At 33.4% G+C, this 20,937-nt stretch overlaps 2 protein-coding genes across 2 annotated transcripts in view; one reads left to right on the forward strand and one right to left on the reverse strand.

Moving 5' to 3' along the window:
- LOC100375013 (ER degradation-enhancing alpha-mannosidase-like protein 2) overlaps window positions 1-20,937 on the reverse strand; it is a 198,572-nt gene that overhangs the window by 85,229 nt on the left and 92,406 nt on the right. The window contains exon 2 of the mRNA XM_085500032.1: window positions 4,702-4,812. Coding sequence (XP_085356158.1) covers window positions 4,702-4,812 — 111 coding nt within the window. The remainder of the gene's footprint in view (window positions 1-4,701; window positions 4,813-20,937) is intronic.
- The window catches only part of LOC144354714 (uncharacterized), a 90,775-nt gene continuing 79,659 nt past the window's right edge, over window positions 9,822-20,937 (forward strand). The window contains exon 1 of the mRNA XM_085500029.1: window positions 9,822-9,945. The gene's annotated coding sequence lies outside the window, so the exon portion shown is untranslated. The remainder of the gene's footprint in view (window positions 9,946-20,937) is intronic.

A 20,937-nucleotide genomic window follows, 5' to 3' on the forward strand; every position in this document is an offset into this window, starting at 1 on the left:
CCTGTTTGTATTCGGCTCAATCATATTCCTCAATATATGATTTAGTCATAGTTCCTGTTTGTATTCGGCTCAATTAACATTGGACAACACAAAATTATGTCTTGTCAACTTCTTTACTTCAATTTTTCTATATATTTACACACATATACTGGTTGCGTTATTATCCGATATTAAAATTTCTGAGTATGCAATAAAGATATTATTATTATATGAGCATTAAATTTTTCAATGTATTTTTTTAACATCAAAAAAATAAGCTAAAAAAAATTCTGATCATCCACAAGTGTTATGGCCGCAATGACAAATAATTACAATGCCATATGTCTATAATTAGCATAGATAACCATAAAGTAGTTCTAAAATTAGTCATGTTGTGTCATACCCTGGCAGTCTGAGTCAGTCATGTTCTAAAAGGTTTGTCTACAAATTTATGTTGACCACTGTAATTAGTTGGGATGTTCAAGCTGTCGTATGTAAGTTGTATTCATCTTCACTCTGACATTAAGTCCACTATTATTGAGTCATTCATATTTATGTTTCTATCAAGACCGTTCATGTCTTTATACTTTTGACCTTTTGTGTATTTGGGCTGACAAATTTAACATGATTTTGTAAGTTGTCAAATTTTCCCAATAAATTCTTTTGACAAGATAATACACCCCTTTCACTCTCTTTCTCTCTTTCACTTCCCATCCCCTCTCTCTCTTTCCCTCCCTATCCCCCTCTCTTTCTCTTTCTCACTCTTTCCCCCTCTCCCTCTTCTCTCCCCTTTCCTCCTGCCTCCCTCCCTCCTCCCTCTTACTCTCTTTCTCTCTCTCTTTCCCTTCCCATCCGTTCCCTCTCTCTCTCTCTTTCCTTTCCCATCCCCGTTCTTTCAGCAAAATCTTCTCTCATTCAAAGAAAATACTAGAGTGCAATCTCATATCTGCTTTATCCCTAAAAAATGATTGGTACACACAACCTTGATTCATTGTACTCGAAAATTTACCCCTTGAAATGCAATCTGGCAATAGTGAAAAGAAACATGTGACTTGTCATGAACAAATTTCTTTAGAATTCATAAAAAGCTTCAAAAATCAGTAGAATCATGCAGCAATTATTCATTGCATGCATGTCTTTATAACTATGCTAATATAGGGGTGTATTTTACAATACTGGGAAAGCATCATTTGTAGGGTATGTGAAGCCTGCATTGGCCATTCACCATAGCACATGCATGAAAATGAAAGTGCTCCATAACCCATATCAATGTACACTAGTGTCAAGATCATGTCTCATGAAAAAGAAAGAACTGAAGGCTTATTAGGGACGACGTCAAAAGATCGATGTCGGATAAAAAACTTAATTCCTTTAGTTTTTTTCCAACCCCCCCACCCCCACTGAAACTTAATTGATAAATATTGGTCATGGCGTCAGACTACATTCACCATTAAATACAAATTGATAATCGGATAGTAGTATTGCATAGCAGTTGGTTGTCGGGTGGGTGTAAAAAGATTTTACATTTGACGCACAGATTTACACTCGAACCAAACCATTTTTCTGTTTTTTTTTTTTCCTTTTTCTGTCCATGATTGGATAGAAAAAAACGAACTACAAATACTCCAAGATTTTTTTGACTTCATTAAAAAATAAAATCGTTTTTGTAGGATGGAAACTTGTTGAGGTCAAAACCCCCCACCTCCAAACTAAAGGAAATAAGTTTTATCCGACATCGATCTTTTGACGTCGTCCCTTACAGTGAAGTATATATGTGCATATTATTTTTGTATCATACAAAATGTACATTTATGTTGTTTTAACAGTTTTGGGATAAAGCGAAAATACAATATGTACACCACAATAAAACATCCATCCATCCATCCATCCATCCACACAAAACCTGCCAACCTAATCTACCCTCTTATTCATCCATCCATTCAACCTGCCCATCTATCCATTCAACCTGCCCATCTATCTTCTTACCTTCCAACCCAATCCACTCACCTATCCATCCATCCTTTCTTCCATCCATTTACCCACACAAAACCTGCCAACCTCAAAAACCCATCCATCCACCCATATACCCACACAAAACCTGCCAACCCAATCTACCCTCCTATCCATCCATTCAGCCTGCCAACCATCCATTCAACCTGTCCATCCATTCCCTTACCTTCCAAATCCAATCCACTCACCTATTCATCCATCCACCTACCCTCCTATCCATCCATCCATTCAACCTATCCATCCATCCATTCAACCTGCCCATCCATCCTCTTACCTTCCAATCAAATCCACTCACCTATCCATCCATCTAACCACACAAAACTTACCAACCTCAAAATCCCACCCACCATCTTACTCTCCATCCACCCATTCATTCTCTTACCCTCCAACCTGAACCAACCCACTCACCATCTTACCCTGCAACACAATCCATCCACCTAATTACCTTGCAACACAATCCCACGTGTCCACCCATCCCCTTACCCTCCATCACTGGTTCAGAAAAGCCCATCAGTATGGTCGCTAACACAATAATGTTTGTGTAAAATAAAATAGAGAATGTATTGGGCCATTCCAGTTTATATCTGCACCACCCCCCCTGTTGATGAGGTCAGATTTCCAGCACTGTATGATGGGGAAAATACCCCAGAATTCCAACTGTATATGGAGAAACAGAATCTGGAAATCTAGACAAGTATAGAAACAAGCAGCCTATCGGCTGAGATAGCTCCGCTGTTAGCAATGCACATTTCAATTAAAGAACTGAAGACATCATTAGAAAATGAACAATATGAATAGTATCAAAGCAATCGGACTTACAGTTTTTAACAAGAAGTCGAAAATATCACTTTTTACCAAAAATTACAAAAATATTCACCAAAATAAATTAATTAGAGAATTGAAGATATCATTACAAAATGAACAAATCTGAGAGAGGTCCACATGTAGTACCTATATATGTAATATCAAAGCATTTGCACTTGCGGTTTTTTACAAGAAGTCGAAAATATCAGTTTTTACCAAAAATGACAAAAATATTCACCAAAATTAGAGAATTAAAGATATCATTACAAAATGAACAAATCTGAGAGAGGTCCACATGTAGTACCTATATATGTAATATCAAAGCAATTGCACTTGTGGTTTTTAACAAGAAGTCGAAAATATCACTTTTTACCAAAAATGACAAAAATATTCACCAAAATTAGAGAATTGAAGATATCATCACAAAATGAACAAATCTGAGAGAGGTCCACATGTAGTACCTATATATGTAATATCAAAGCACTCGAACTTGCGGTTTTTAACAAGAAGTCAAAAATATCACTTTTTACCAAAACTGACAAAAATATTCACCAAAATTAAAGAATTGAAGATATCATCACGAAATAAACAAATCTGAGAGAGGTCCACATGTAGTACCTATATATGTAGTATCAAAGCAATTGGACTTGCGGTTTTTAACAAGAAGTCGAAAATATCACTTTTCACCAAAAAATGACAAAAATATTCACCAAAATTAGAGAATTAAAGATATCATTACAAAATGAACAAATCTGAGAGAGGTCCACATGTAGTACCTATATATGTAATATCAAAGCATTTGCACTTGCGCTTTTTAACAAGAAGTCGAAAATATCAGTTTTTACCAAAAATGACAAAAATATTCACCAAAATTAGAGAATTAAAGATATCATTACAAAATGAACAAATCTGAGAGAGGTCCACATGTAGTACCTATATACATAATATCAAAGCAATTGCACTTGCGGTTTTTAACAAGAAGTCGAAAATATCAGTTTTTACCAAAAATGACAAAAATATTCACCAAAATTAGAGAATTGAAGATATCATCACGAAATGAACAAATCTGAGAGAGGTCCACATGTAGTACCTATATATGTAGTATCAAAGCAATTGGACTTGCGGTTTTTAACAAGAAGTCGAAAATATCAGTTTTTACCAAAAATGACAAAAATATTCACCAAAATTAGAGAATTAAAGATATCAACATGAAATGAACAAACCTAAGAGAGGTCTACCCAAGGTACATATACACCAAGTATCAAAGCATTTAGGCTTGTAGTTTTCAAGAAGAAGTCGAAAAAGTAAAACATTGACACGGACGACGACGACGGACGACGACAACGACGACGACGGACAATCACTCATATGATAAGCTCCGCTCGACAAAGTCGACAGCGGAGCTAAAAATGGCTACTAAATAAAATATGGCCTAGTTTATCTCTCCACATACCGGTTGATGAGGTTGAATTTCCAAGACTGTATGACTAAAAAAAACTTGGAATTCTGACTGTATATGGTAAAAAATTGGGTCAGTATGAAATAGTTATTACTGAAATTAGATAAGGATGGTGGCACGAATGAGCTCATCTATATGTCAATCAGGACTAGTTTGGATTTCCATTATCAAATATAAAATTTTGAACTTAGTAAATTAGCATATGACAGTTATATTTGGAAATCCTACTCTGTATATGGTGGCACAAAGGAACTCATCAACACCATAAGTAAGAACTATGGTTTTGGATTTCCATCACTGTATGGTGAATGGTGATTTGGAAATAAAACTTTGTATGACTTATACACCTATGGAAATTATACCCTGTATGAAGTAAACACACAAGCTCATCAATAGGGGGTGTGCAGATATAAACTGGAATGGCCCATTGTCAATAAATGCTGACTTACCTGCCCCATGTGTCTGTTCCATCACACGTAATTGGTCTTAGTTCATCAAGTGGATACGCATGTTGTAAATAGTTATCATATGCAAACATGAACATTGATTTAGTTTTTTCCCTTTAAGAAAAAAATAAAATTATAATTAACAAGTCATTGAAAATGACACAGTCCCCGTTAAATTAAGTTCTCTTTGTGCTCGTCATATTAAAGCGGAGGGGTTGTAGCGAGCGTGTCTTTGAAACTTAAGTTCCAAGTGGCGTATACAACAGATTGTTTATTTACATCAAAACATGTGTTTCTTGTAGTAGTAATATGGCCAAAAATAAAAACAGCCGTTATTCGGCCATCTTTGACCAGATTTTGAAACAAATTGTCATGGACATGCATCCTAACATGTATAAAGTACATGTATGTGCCAAATTTGAATGAAAACTGACAGAGCACCTCCAAGATACCACATAAAAAAAAAAAAAAAAAAATGCCTGCCAGTCGACCATCTTTGATCCAATTGCGAAATAAATCGTCATGGACATGTATAATCTACCAAGTTTAAATGACAACTGACAAAGCATGTCCAAAATACAACATTTTCAAAAAACAAGATGGCTGCCAGTCGGCCATTTTGAATCGAATTGCTAAACCATTGCATGTGCATATGTTCCACATAAGGTACTAGGCACATGCAAAGAATGAACGGAATCGGTCTGCAGGATTCTGAAATATGACTCTGGACAGACTGAGGGACGGACGTACACATGGTCGGATGGACAGACTCAGGAACTCACGGACGGTCGAGGACATGTATCCTAACATGTATGATCTATGTACTAAATTTGAATGAAAACTGACAAAGCATGTTCAAAATACGACATTTTCAAAAAATAAGATGGCTGCCAGTCGGCCATTTTGAATCGAATCGCTAAACCACTGCATGTGCATATGTCTCACATAAAGTACTAGGCACATGCAAAGAATGAACGGAATCGGTCCAAGGGATTCTGAGATATGACTCCGGATGGACGCACGGACGCACAGACGCACGGATGCACAGACGCACGGATGGACGGAGACCGAATTATAATAATAAAAATAATAAATAAAAAATTCATATAAAAATACAGATTCACAAAAATGCCATTTTCGATTCTGAACAAATTGCTAAAATTTAAATAGCGACTATGATATCAACTAGTTCTTCTTCTTCTGATTCTAAAGCAAACACAGTCAACACAAAAATGTACTATATATTGAAAAATATCAGGATCAATGCTTTCTATACAAATGTATAGGTTTGATAGGTTTTGGCCAATAACGATCTGGTTACAATTTTCTAGCAAAAAGACACATTATTCAGGTTGAAACATATTCTTTTTTGTTTTGTTTTTTAAAATTTGCTATTTATATTTAATTTGTATATATTTTACTGATAATAAAACAACATGTATCGGTATATTCATCGTTGATTGAGTATATGCCAAATAAAAAAAAAAAATATTCTAAAATTGGTTATTAAAAACAATTAAGCTATTATTTGTATTAAAAATTATGTTTTTCAAGTTTCTTTTTTAATTGACAGAGTGTACTTTCAAATGCTGAAGTCAAAATAACATACAATGGCAGTAAGTTGGTGAAAATTCATCTTTTTAAGGGAGAAGCAAGACAACCTAACCTCACTAGTATCTGCAAAAATAAATAACACAAGTTTAATCTGTGTGCGTATAGGTTTCAAAGATTAACTCAAGACAATGCAATCTTTATTCACCACCACTGGTAATGTTGATATCTCTTTTGTTCAAGTGAGTACAAACAATTCATATTTTTTCGGTACTGGTTATACTAGCTATTTGGTAAATCACATGGAATTATTCCATGTTTATTTTTTCATCAGTAATTATGTCAAATCATACTATTTTCAAAGATGTTGGTGTTTGTTAGCTTGGTAAACCAATGTTTAAGCTGTTATTTCAAATTTTTAAACTTTCTGAAAATCACCTGGGACCAGAAATTGCTGCGTACACTTGTTTTGGGTCAGCATCTTTTTCACCCATTAAAACATCTGCTGTTCAATATTATCATGTATTTGCAGACCAAGCTATTTAAAATGCCAAAAAATGACCATGCCCACGTTGTGATTTTTGATTGGCCAATAGACTCCAGGTAAGAAAAAAAAAATGAACGTCAATCAGTCACGCTTTTTTAGCCACACGAATCTGCTCATGCTTTTTGTTTTACAATCCTGTGCCTACAGCCACAAGGTTACCAGTTTATGACTGCCATATGTAGGCATACTGCAATGTGTTACAGCAATGAGTGATAGAAACACTTAGTTGATATAGGCACTGCTCTTGTTTGTTTCACAGATTAGTCATTTGCATATCAATATGTTGGAAACAAGGTCATACTACCACTTTGGAAACAAGCAATTTTGGCATTTTCAACTGCTGATCACAGTGATAGAGTTACTGTGTACTGATTTACCAAATTAGAGCTCGCCTAGTTCCTTTAAGTTTCCAATTGCTTCTTAATATCTTTCAATGGCCCTACAAAAGTTATAAGAGATTTTTAAGTAAAAACAACCAGCTGGAGTCAATAAACAGGCTTGAAAATCATAGCCTGGACTTCATCAATGTTTTCTAGGAGTTTGCATTTTTCAAAGGATTTTTTCAACATGTTATAATTTAGTTGGGGACAATGTTAATCTTGAAAACGCAATGCATGCATACATCTGTTGAGGTGCATTCAATTAACAGTTACAGTCTACTGAACTACTAGTACTGGGAAACATGAAAAACCAGCTTCTTAGCACAAGCACAATTGCGTAATTTATTGTTTTCAGAAATAGTGATATTTTATAAATGAGCATGTCATGTACGTTTCACAAAACATAGATACAGACATAACAAACACATTTTTAAAAAGCTTGAACCATGGCGATTTTGAAAATATTATTGGGTCTTTTTGTAGCACATTTGGTAGATGAAAACATGTATGCAAATAATACTCTTGCTACCTTAATTGTAGTTAATACGACAATAATATTAAAGCACAGACGGATGATCTTAAATTTTACCTAAACCGGGACAAAAAACGCTCTTTTATTGAAAGTTGTACTCCCCATAGAGAGATGATGTATTCATGAAATATGTATAAATATATTATATACCCGACTGACAGCATCAAAAATTATTCCTAAAACAAGACTACATACCCTCTGAATTGAGTATTCAGTACGTTCAATTTACTGCATATTAAACTGAACATGTACACTCTACTTTTTGCAATCTAAGAAATTATAGTTAAAGAATTCCCCAGATGTACATGTAGTGTCACAATTAATGTACATAACTAGATATTCTTGATACTGAAATAATAAATAAATAAAGTACTGCAGCTGCTGAATTGCTTCCATTCAATTGGAATGTTTTTTCTATTGAAACACAGACCCTCTAGAGGGACTATGATTTAAGTCAGTATGCGTATGAATATTTTTTCCAACATAATTTTAATAATTTCAAAAGATCAAGGAAGTACGTTATATATTTTAATTAATTTATTTATTAAGAAAGTAATTATGTGAAATTAATAAATCACTAATTTTACAGTTTGGCAGAATTAGTTACCTGTATATGCAAGAAATTAATAAAATCTTACAATCCCCCGTCTCAGCCTAGCACACTATTGCATTGTTCACATATGTAGCAAAATGCAGGGTTCTACTTAGAGTTAATTTTAATCTATTGTTGAAGACCATGTGTGAACCAATTAACCTGCTATCTAGTTCAGCTTGACCTTGAGTTCTGTGTTCAACCCCCTGAGATGAGAAACATTTGATCAAGGCCTTGGGGATTGAAACAATGCCCTCTTGTAGTGACTCAATAGGTAAATAGGACTGGGATACATGTAGGTATGAACTTCAAGTTAAATATAAACCAATGAAACATATAGGTGTGAAAAGAATGCTGGTTTAGCCCACTCATAAGAAATATCAGTAACAAGCAACCTGATGGTCGAAATAGCTCTGTTGAAGATATCCTCCTGAAATTAACAAATTCTGACAGAGATCCATCCAAGGAACCTACATACCAAGTATCAAAGCAATTGAAGTGGTAGTTTTAAGAAGAAGTCGAAAATAGCATTATTTACCAAAAACGACAAAAATATTCAACAAGAATAGGAAATTGAAGATATTTTCACGAAATGAACATATCTTACAGAGGTCCACCTAAGTAACCTATATACCAAGTATCAAAGCAATTGAGCTGGTAGTTTTCAAGAAGGGATCGAAAATAGCATTTTTTTACCAAAAATGCCAAAAATATTTGTCAAAAATAGAAAATTGAAGATATCCTCAAAAAATGAACAAATCTAACAGAGGTTCATCCAAGTAACCTACATTGTATATACAAAGTATCAAAACAATTGAGCTGGTAGTTTTAAGAAGAAGTTGAAAATAGCATTTTTTACCATAAATATTTGCCAAAAGAAGTCAAAAATGCAATTGTTGACGGACAATCACCTATAGAAACAGCTCCGCTCTATGAAAGTGAGTCATCTACTAAAACGATTTCTTTTTTTTTCACATCTAGAGTAGTTTGTTTTATGATGAGGTTTATGTACATATAAAGAGGTAAACATTATGAAAAAAATATTACAAAACAATTTCTTTTATTATATTGCAAGCAAACTATCACAAATCAACCCACCATAACACAGACATGTGTATCCCAGTCTCTTTTGTAGTGTATCTCAAAGTATTTTTGCATACCAACCATTACGTCAACGCTTGTGGCAATTTATTTTAATTTTGTAAACCCATTATTATCAATTGACTGACTAATTAAAAATGAGTATTAATCCTAATTAAATTAAGAAAACACAACTGTTACAGTGTAATTTGTTGGAAAGGGTATAGCCAGTTCAATCAATGGTTGAATATCAATTAGACTGTACAACTGTAAGATCATTTAAGTACAGTTGATTGACACTGAGACTGAATACGATTTGGTCAAACATATTTCATTGATTTGCATCAAATGGTCTGCAAATTATGTAAAAAAAATATTCTAGTTTATAAATAATTAGAATCCATTTAAAGCTGATTGGAGAATAATTATTATAATCAAGTCACCACTAGAGGGCAGGCTTATGGAGAGCCGGCATTGAAGTCAGTTTTTTTCATGAGCAACAGGGACAGTTGTACAAGCAGTTTACTCAGCATCATAGGGAGCTGGAGATTGCTAAAATAAACTGGCAAGTATCATTTTCTTCATTTTATTTTCGTCAAAAGTACGTAACAAACTTTTATCTTTAAATGTAAATGAATTTTGAAAAGGCTTGTCAAAAAAAGTGAGGTAGCAAACAAGCAGTATTGACGCCATAGAGTGACAGAATGCAATTCAGGTTGTTGTCATTTAAATTGCCAAACTAAATTCAAATATATCCATTTAAATAAAAAAAAAAAAAAAAAATATACATGTATGCAGTCTGAAATTCATGTTATGCAGATTCAAACAAGCTGCTTTCAGAAGGAACTCTTAACTATTTGAAATTCCTGCAGTTCAATGACAACACAGAATGCAACGACGTACGCTAAGACATCTAAGCTGAATCAGCGACTAAAACTATTGAGCTCTCATCTATATAATTTGTTGCTTTATAACCTAGCAACTACGACATTGTTATTTAGTTTTAATTGTTTTCATGGCCATGAGAAATTGACTTATACAATTACCAGATCGACAACAATGAAATGAACCATTCAATGTTAGTGGCTAAGTCATTAACTTTTATACAGCATAATAGTAACAATTTAATAGCATATATACGCAATGTTACAAGATGGGAAGCATGAAAGAAGCCTTTTAACTGGAATGATAATTACTGGGTGAATCCCCACAAGAAGGATAAGTTTTTACTCGTAATTAAAAGGGCCTGATGTTAATTAAACCTATAACCCTGAATTCTGCTATGCATCATTGCATGGCCAAAGGAATGACTAGTAATCCCTCGGTAGGAGGCATGTTTTTTTTCTACGGTTTAATATGTGTGAAGTAATTTATCTAATCTTACATCAAAACTATGGCTTAAATCATTGTTGATGCCTTTAGCTACATACTCTGTACCTGTATTCACTCATTGAGTAAAGTTCGTTCTCGACAATATCACAAAGTTTTTTCACGCTTGTTTTTTCTTCTTTTTAAATGGAGCGTGACAGAATTTGAGCTACAGTGCAATATTTGTTTTTAGTCTGCCAATGTGAATTGTGTTTAAAGCATATATACATTCCGGTTCCACTGTGACTAAAATGAACAATGTATAGGCAAAAAAATGTACAACCAGTACAGTACCAATTACAGTGGGGACAATCAAAATGGCATGCTTTGTGTTATGTTAATTCTGTGTTTTTTTAACATTTCAATGACATCCAAAAACATCAGCCAATGTTCAATAACCTTGCCTAATTGTTAAGAATTGATTAATCATGTCAAGTAAAGAGGTTTCTCTGCAGGAATCACAAACACATCCATAGGTTGATTCAGTAATTGTCACAATATATATATTGGGTAGTAATGGCCTTGAAGATCTGGGGGTGGGGGGGAGGGGGGTCTGTAATAACAAACATTCACTCAGTGGTTGACAATCAGATAACTCTCCTACACTGTATGTGCTTCAAAAGAGCCTTTATACCCATTGGATTATTGGAATTAATAAATAAATTTCTTTTCTAAATTCCAATTTGACTCTTTGTCCACCCAATCACTAAGATAGCAAATACAATATGCAATTAAAGCCGCAAGCGGCGTCACCGGGGCCCAAGCTGACAAGATTCTGTTTCATAATTAATGTGGTCACATGTTAGACAATCAGGTAGCTTGAATTATCAGTAACATGAGGTCAAAATGAAGTTGGTACCATGTATTTACCTGGTTTGGTTATCGAAATATGGTTTTCAGGATATATAATGAGCCATGTTCTTAATAATGAGATTACATAATCATATATAGCCATTTCTAATGTCAGTTACATCTTTCATTCAATGTCTTCATAATGACACTTGTTACATGTCCTGCTCTGCGACAGTGTTTTAGATATGACTGCTTGCATATTAATGAGTTCACATGACCATATATGGTCATCTGTTATTTTTAATCAAATCTCTTGTTCACTGTTGTCATAATAACACAGGATTCATCTTCCTAACTGCAACAGTGTTTAAGATATAATGGTTATGCATATTAATGAGTTCACATGACCATATATGGTTATCTGTTATTTTAATCAAATCTCTTGTTCACTGTTGTCATAATAACACAGGATTCATCTTCCTAACTGCAACAGTGTTTAAGATATAATGGTTATGCATATTAATGAGTTCACATGACCATATATGGTCATCTGTTATTTTAATCAAATCTCTTGTTCACCGTTGTCATAATGACACAGGATTCATCTTCCTAACTGCAACAGTGTTTGAGATATAACGATTACGCATATTAATGAGCTCACGTGACTATATATGGTCATCTGTTATTTTAATCAAATCTTTTGTTCAATGTTGTCATAATAACACAGGATTCCACTTCCTAACTGCAAAAGTGTTTGAGATATGACAGTTATGCATATTAATGAGCTCACATGACCATATATGGTCATTTGTTATTTTAATCGAATCTCTTGTTCAAGGTTGTCATAATAACACAGGATTCATCATCCTAACTACAACAGTGCTTGAGTTATAACAGTTATGCATATTAATGAGGTTAGAAGCCCCCACCCCGTGGGTGCCCAGCCACGAGGCCTAACAGTGTGCTATTGGGGCAAAATGATGCATCTGATGACACAAATGCACATACAAAATTTGAAAGAAATCAGACTAATACAAAACATGTAGTTGCATAATTTCTATTTTCACAAAATCCAAGATGGCGGCCAAACCACGTGACTGATCAAAATAATATTATTTTTCTCGTATGCAGCTAAGGCCATGCATGGTAAATATAGAAACATCTAGTAGATTGGTTGAATCGTCTCTGAGAAACAAATACCCAAACTTTTGGTCAATTTTACTTAAAATCCAAAATGGCGGCCAAACCATGTGACTGATCTGAAATTTTTTTTAGTTTTCTGAAAGGGCTTGATACACAGATGCCATGAAGCAAAATTGAAAATATTCCCTCAAGTGTTGCCAGAGTAAAAAACTACTTCCTGTTTAGAAGAAATCCAAAATGGTGGCCAAACCACGTGACCAATCGTAAACATTTTGTCAAACATAAATGGGATTCATATATAGAAGCTAAATACTACATATGAGAGCATTCTGCTTGGTGGTTCTGAAGAAGAAGATTTTTGAGTGTTTTATGCCGTTTTTAGGAAAAACAAAATGGCGGGAAAAGTCACATGACCGCTAAAGTTTTTATTGCTGATATTTATTACACATGAGTTGTACTATATACCATAAAAAAATCTAAACGCCTAGACCCTCAGAAAGTGGTCAAACAGCCACTTCCGGTTTTATTTCAATCCAATATGGCTGCCAAACTAATTGACCAATCGAAATTCTGAAAGCATGTTGCACCAGTTCACATTAGGGACTATCAGTATAGAGCATTATCAGACCATTCCGTTCAGCAGTTTTCTCAAACGGCTTGACGAAAAAAGTTACGGAAGAAAGAAAGAAAGAAAAAAAAACCGGACAATAAGAATAGGGGCCTCGCCCTTCGGGCTTGGGCCCCTAAAAACTATGTCAGTATGTCAGCCTCATACAAATATCACATTCTGGTTTAATGTCTTCACCTTGAACACAGTAAGTATTGCACATATAGCCCTGAGTTAGAGCATACACATCTCTAATATGTTGGAAGCCTCATCATAATCCATCTGTTAATAGACAAAGTCCAATTAATGAGCAGGCACGTACTGCATTACAATATGACATGTATATCTGCTATAAGAGTAAGGCAACAGACCATGCAACTATTGTCAAACTAAAAGACGTCTAGTGAGTGCCACTCTAGCAGGCAATGGTTTTGCAAATCTAATGGGTTACAATCAATTTCTGTCACTATTATACAGCCTAGAATCTATACAGAGTTGTCATTTGTAGCTCAATATCTGTTTAGACTAACATAGCTACAAAGGCAAAATACATTATTAAGTAGAATAGAAAAGCAATGTCTATAATTACTGAACAGGTAATTATAGCCAAAGAAAGCTTAGAAAGAACTCCCATGTGCTGAGAGTATTGGAGACACATAATTCAAAATTACTTGTACTTGATTGAGATAGTGATGGAAAAGCTGAAAACTAATAATGCAAATCAGAAAATTCATATGAACAGATTTGAATGTAAAACTAATGAGGCCTGCGCAATGTAACAGACCATCTATGTACCAAGTTTTATTGAAATGTGATTGGAACCAAAAAAAATTATGAATTATTATGCTAATTAGGGAATTAATATAAACAGATTTTAACCCCAAACTAATCAGGTTTGTACATTGTCCTAGAGCATCTTTGTACTAAGTTTCATTGAAATGGAATAATTAGTACTTTAGATATCAGTGTGATAGCTTAAAAGTGGTTAATTATGCAAATTAGTAATTAATATGTACAGATTTTAACCCAAACTAATCAGGTTTGTACATTGTCCTACAGCATCCATGTACAAAGTTTCATTGAAATGTGATGATTACTAGTAGTACTTGAGAAATAGTGTGAAAGCTGAAAATTAATTAAATATGCAAAATTAATTAACCCTAAAACTAATCAGGTTTCTGGATAGTCCTAAAGGATCTATGTACCAAGTTTCATTGAAATGTAATGCTTACTACGTGAAACATCAAAAGCTGAAAATTATTTAATTATGCAAATTAGGTAATTAATATGCACTGATATTACCCTAATAACTATCAGGTCTATGCAGTGTCTTATGACATCTATGTACCAAGTTTCATTGAAATGTGATGATTAGAACTTGAGATATCAGTGAAAAAAGAGAAAATTGACTAATCATTATGTAAATTAGGTAATTAGTAATTAGGTAATTTTTACCAAAAACTGATCAAAACCTAGCATTAGTTTAGAGCATCTATGTACCAAGTTTCATTAAAATCCAATGAGCGGTTCTTTAGATATCAGTGGAACAGTCATGGAACAGCTAAAAATCAGCTAATTATCATGCAAATTAGGTAATTAATATGCATGGAATTTTACCAAAACCTAATCAAATCTGCGCATTGGCCCAGAGAATCTATGCACCAAGTTTCATTAAAAACTGATGTACGATTCTTGAGATATCAGTGGAACAGACGGACACACACACACACACACACACCACACCCACACACACACACACACACACACACACACACATGCACACACACACACACACACACATACATACAGACACACTAACTGCAAAGACTCCCATTTTGTGCTTCGCACATGGGAGTCAAAAAGGGAAAGTCTTTTTTCCCATCTCCTCAAAACTATTACCGGTATTGTTGCATTTTAGTGTCAAGTCTTGTCACTGTCACTGAGTTTCTGTTCAACCATTCAAAAAAAACCATATCCCAAATCAATTTATTTGTGTCCACTCTCCCCACCACTCACAACTAAAATTAGTTGGGAGAACTACAGGATGATTTAAGACACCATTCCGATGATGCAAGCTACGTCTTCATTAAGATTTGCTATGTAATTGAATACACAAAAACTCTGAGGACAAACAACACATTGAGGTCCACCATATTGGACACTGCATTTAAAAGAAAAAGGAGATGCCTAAAAAATGATGTTTTGAAAGTGAATCAAATTTTAATCTTCTTTATTCAATAAAACAAAAACTTTGGGTCAGCCATAGGCAAGCTAAATGGGAAACATGCTATTGTGCTCAATTTAAAATGGATGATTCATTATTTATTTTAAAGGAAAAGTCAATGTTGTGAATTTTGACAATTGCCTAATATTATGTGTATGTGCTAATAATTAAAATGTATTTGTTGTTGCGAGAATCCTCAGGGTTCTAATACTTGCCTCCCATTGGCTACGTATACCCCATTGTTCTAAATAAAAACACCCTTCTGTGCTATGACTGCCTATTAAAGTGTAGCATTGTGATGTAATATTATCTGATAATTAATCCATGACTACACAGGGGAGGGGGTATTCATTGAAAAACTTTTTGGGGATCCAAGATTCTTGCTTGTTGCCAGCAAACTGTGTTGAAACCACTGAATTCATTCACGGGTCCTGTGCAATAGGGTTCTAACCTGATATCCAGAAAACTCATGTTTTTTGTGTCTAGAAACCTGTGCCCCACTCCCTGAGACTGTAACACACTGCACAAAACACTTCTCAATCAAGCTTTAGATAAGATAAAACGTCACAGTGTCTTTAAAAGTATGGATGTTATATATATGTGTGCATTGTTTATTAACTCAAATAATTACTGAAAAGCCCGTTGATAATACCTCTGCCATAGATGCATGTTTAAGAATGATCAATTTTAACACTCATAATTTAAATCAGTATGCTTAAAAAAACACACAAATAAGCAGCGCCTTGACTTACACTTTAATTGTCCATTTAAATTTCAACCCTCACGTATTCTCTGAAACCAAACATCGCGTGTTCATGTTACCGATAGTATAAGTTACTTTCGTAATTGCAAGAGCGACTCTCAGGACTCAAGTACATGTTATTCTATATTAAGTAATAGCTTAGTGGCGCAAAAGATGACTGACAGTTGTCATAAAGGCCCCCACGGCGGAAATAAATTACTTTAAAATGGACTCAGTTTATGACATGGTTAAAGTGAAATGTGAATTTTAGTGAATTAAAGATTTATCAATTACTTTATGATGAATGCCAACTGGTGTTCAAATAACTGCAGTTTTAATACCTGAAATGAATGTTGTACATCATCGTTGAAGGAGTGCTCCTGTAAATTACTACAAATCACTTCGAATAATTCTGTTATTATTTTATTCTCTGCTTCCTCATTCATTCACATGAACTGTACTTCTCCACCATCAAGTGTTTGACTGATACTCCATCCCTGTAGGGGAACAAACTACCTCAACCGCACAGCACTATCAATTACCCAGAATTCTCTATGATTTGTACCATTCGACGTTGATTTCTATAAAACTTTTTTATTGCATGGTTTACAATGTTGTACCATACTAAATTGCTACAGGGTCTGTTTTTCAGAAGTATATTGTACAATATAGTGGTGCTAAAATGCTATCAATATTTTGAGAATATAATCACTAAAATGAGTACTCGCTGTCATTCTTCATTTCATCAATTCAACGACACATCCAGGCACTGGAGATTTACTTATCAGGTATTTATCTAAGAATTATACAATATAATTATAGATTTGATTGACTGTTGATCACTACACTACCAGTACTACTTTAGCAAAACATCAAACTATTCAGAATTTTATTCAACACCTAAAAATAAAATAGTATTCCTCTGTCATTGGCACAAGCACTTTTTTGTATGCTGTCTTCCATCTTCATACGTTACCATGACTACAAAACTACATTATTTCAACATACATTTCATGTATTGTTCCCCTCTGAAGTCGGTGTACTGACATTACACTAGAAAAAATGAAATTCAAATTACATTTGAATACACTAATCAAAATATTTCAATATTCTTATTTACTCTAGAAGCACATCTTCAATTTGTTTGTAAGCGAATAATTGCATTTACTGTATATTGATTCATTCACAGTCCCTGTTGAGGGATGGTGGATCATTCAAACATGACTTATTTTGACCATAGACACATTGCTGTCATTTACATAAGTGTATGCACTACTAATTAATCAAATACAGTTTTTGATTTAATAGTTTTTTTTATAATGCCCCTGAAGGTTGCATATCCTGGTACATTTTGGGGGACAATCGATTAATTAATGTCTCAAAAAATGCAAACAGTTGTCATCGAAGGTCAAAAATACTGTAAAATTTTCATAATTTGAGGATTGACTCCAGAGAAATGCTACACCATTTCCCGATTTTTACTGATTCATGATTTTTGCGAAAGATTTGTCTCATGCAAAATTGAAGCGGTTGTTTATCAAACATGATGAGCCTAGGGAGTATTTTAGTTCATAACTTTCACTAAGTATATGTATTCACCTAATAATAATAATAATAATAATAATAATAATAATAATAATAATAATAATAATAATAATAACTTTATTGCATCCTTAGAAGTACAAATGTTCTATTGGTTTACAGCAATAAATATATAAGTGATTAAAATAATATCAAAGTATGATAACGTAAAAAATAGAAAAAAAGTCAAGGTATTATATCCAAAGAAAGCTCATTTATTAAAATGAATGATTTATGTAAAAATTCATATTCTTTCCAGATTGTAATTGATTTTAAATTTAATGTATGTTCTCATTTTTTTTTTTAATTGTCATATTCTCTCTCCAGTATGTTATGTATTGTTGTTTAATAGTGCTGCTAATTTCCTTAATATTTTGATGTAATAGTTGTGATGTTTTAGAGAGGTCTACATCTTTCAAGATATTTTTGACTGATGTTTCCCATTGTGCTTTTGACAAAGTCTGATTGCTTAACGCTATCTTTGTATAATTATTTTGTGACTTGTCTGTGACACGGGACCAGAACTTTAATCATATTAATTTTCACTTCAGTTATCAATGGAAATGCTCAAATTTCACCCCGACATGCGCTATTCGCTGTGTATTTATTAAGCCCAAGTAGTTGTTTAATGAATTTAAGATGCACTTTTTCTGTTTTAGTTTTGTCCCAGTTATTGTTACTCATATTTTTCATTCCCCAAATTTCAGATCCATACAGTAAAATTGGTTTGATACATATATTAAACAGATGGATGTATGTTTTACAGTCTGTTTCTTTTGGTAAAGACTGCTTTAGTGCTTACATGGCTTTGATTGCTTTATCTGCTAGGTTGTCTCTAGCTTCTGTAAATTTACCATTTAACTGAAAGATTATTCTAAGATAATTATATGAGTTGACACAGCAAAGTTTTTCATTTTGATAATAGAATTGTTCATTTCTTTGTAGTGTTCCCCTTCTGAATACAAGAATTTTAGTTTTTGCAAGATTTACTATTTTCCATTTTTGGCAATAATCTTGCAGTTTATTTAATGCATTTTGTAGGCCTTTTTCTGTTATTGAAATTAGCACCAGATCATCTGCATAAAGTAGTGAGTTAATTTTAGTGTTATGTAGTGTGACCTGATCAAGGGATCTGTCTTCCAAGTATTTACTCATATCATCAACATATAAATTTAAATAGTGTAGGGCTTATAACAGAACCTTGTCACACACCTTTTGTTGTCTCAAATATATTCGTGATTGTGTTTTCTAAACGAATGCATGCTTTCGTATTACAATACATATTTTTAAAAATATTATAAATTTTGCCATTTATTTCATTTTTGAGTAATTTAAAACAATTCATTACGCCAGACACTATCAAAGGCTTTTTGAAAGTCTATAAAGCATGCATAGAATTTTCGTTATAGCTGGAGATATTTTTTAACAATTGTTTTCAGTACAAAAATGTGGTCTGTTGTGCGGTGACTTTTACAGAACCCTGCTTGATTATTGTTAATTATGTTATTTGTTTTTAAGGTATTGGGTAATAGATACTAATCAATAATTAATCCTCTCTAAATATACTGTTAAGCCTTTAAGTATACATTAAATATACTTTTAGTACATGGGCTAAGAAGTCAAAAATGCTACCTCATGTGAGAAGGTTTAGTACAGGCTAAGAAATGGCAAGTATGTGATAAATCTAACCTGGTAGACCCTTAGGACGGGTTAACAAAGCATGCATGGATGCTTTGCCAAAACACCATTGTATTTAATGTATATGTGGAGGATTTATTACTATATTCAAAACTATTCATTTCGGTATGCCATTTATTTTGACATGACAAATCATTACAAGAAAAAAATAGATTGATGACGAGACTTCCTGTTATTCTGCAATCTGCATTTGTTGAATTTGCATTGTTATAGTTTTATAACTGTAGAACTAACATGTACATTTTTGGTTAAGGACTGAAGAGATCTTCCGGTATATTCTTAACAAGTTTGGGAGGAAGGTGCATCATTGCACTTTTTAACGTTATCCAATATTATTGACTAAAAATGTCTAAGTTAAACAAGTCTGTCTGGGCAACTATTGGGACAGGTCGTTTTTCTCTGATATTATCAATAATATCGTCTAACAATGTCTAAGTTAGACAGGTCTGTCTGGGCAACTATTGGGACAGTTCGTTTTTTCCGATATTATCGATAAAATCATCTAAGTTATACAGGTCTGCCAACATTTCATTAGATTTTATTAGATGATAATTATCCAATAATGATTTATATGACATTGTCATGCCTTCATGAAGTTTGGATGCTCCTTAACCTGTGCTAACTGTTATGTTCCTTCCCATGCGTGAATACAATTAGGTACATGTATAGCCAATATGCAAATATATGAGATTAGCTTAAATCTTAGCCCATACTTGGTACGTGTAAGCCTGAACATGACTATTCCGTACAATAAATTGATTCATTATTAATTAAAAAAAAGACTGCGATATCAGTGAAATGAGTCTCAATCATAATAAAACATAACGATAAGACTTGATTGCCTGTGGATTTTTATGTTGCATTATTGCTTGATATATACTAATCAGAATCTAATGATAAAGATTCAATAACTTATATAATGAGTTATTAAAATATTACATTCTCTATCAGTGATGAAATGATACAAGTAAAATTAGGGGAAACAAAATTGGGAAACAATTATTTCCATGGTCCCTCAATGAATATTACATTTTATGTATAAAAGTTTCAATCAGTGATTTAATGTTATAAGCAAATTAAAGGAAACCAAATCGAGAAATAATTATTTCCATGGTCCCTCAATGAATATTACATTTTATGTATAAAAGTTTCAATCAGTGATTTAATGTTATAAGCAAATTAAAGGAAACCAAATCGAGAAATAATTATTTCCATAGTCCCTCAATGAATATTACATTCTCTGATTATAAAACTAGGAAAGATACAATAAAGCACTCATCGACTAATACATGGTAACTCTGACTGGTTTGAATACAAAAAAACATTAATATTCATTAAATTAGAGAATTGAAGATATCATCATGAAATGAACAAATCTCGGAGAGGTCCACCTGAAGTACCT

Source organism: Saccoglossus kowalevskii, chromosome 6, assembly GCF_978046115.1.
Source record: "Saccoglossus kowalevskii chromosome 6, keSacKowa6.1, whole genome shotgun sequence".
In the NCBI taxonomy this organism is placed as follows: domain Eukaryota; kingdom Metazoa; phylum Hemichordata; class Enteropneusta; family Harrimaniidae; genus Saccoglossus; species Saccoglossus kowalevskii.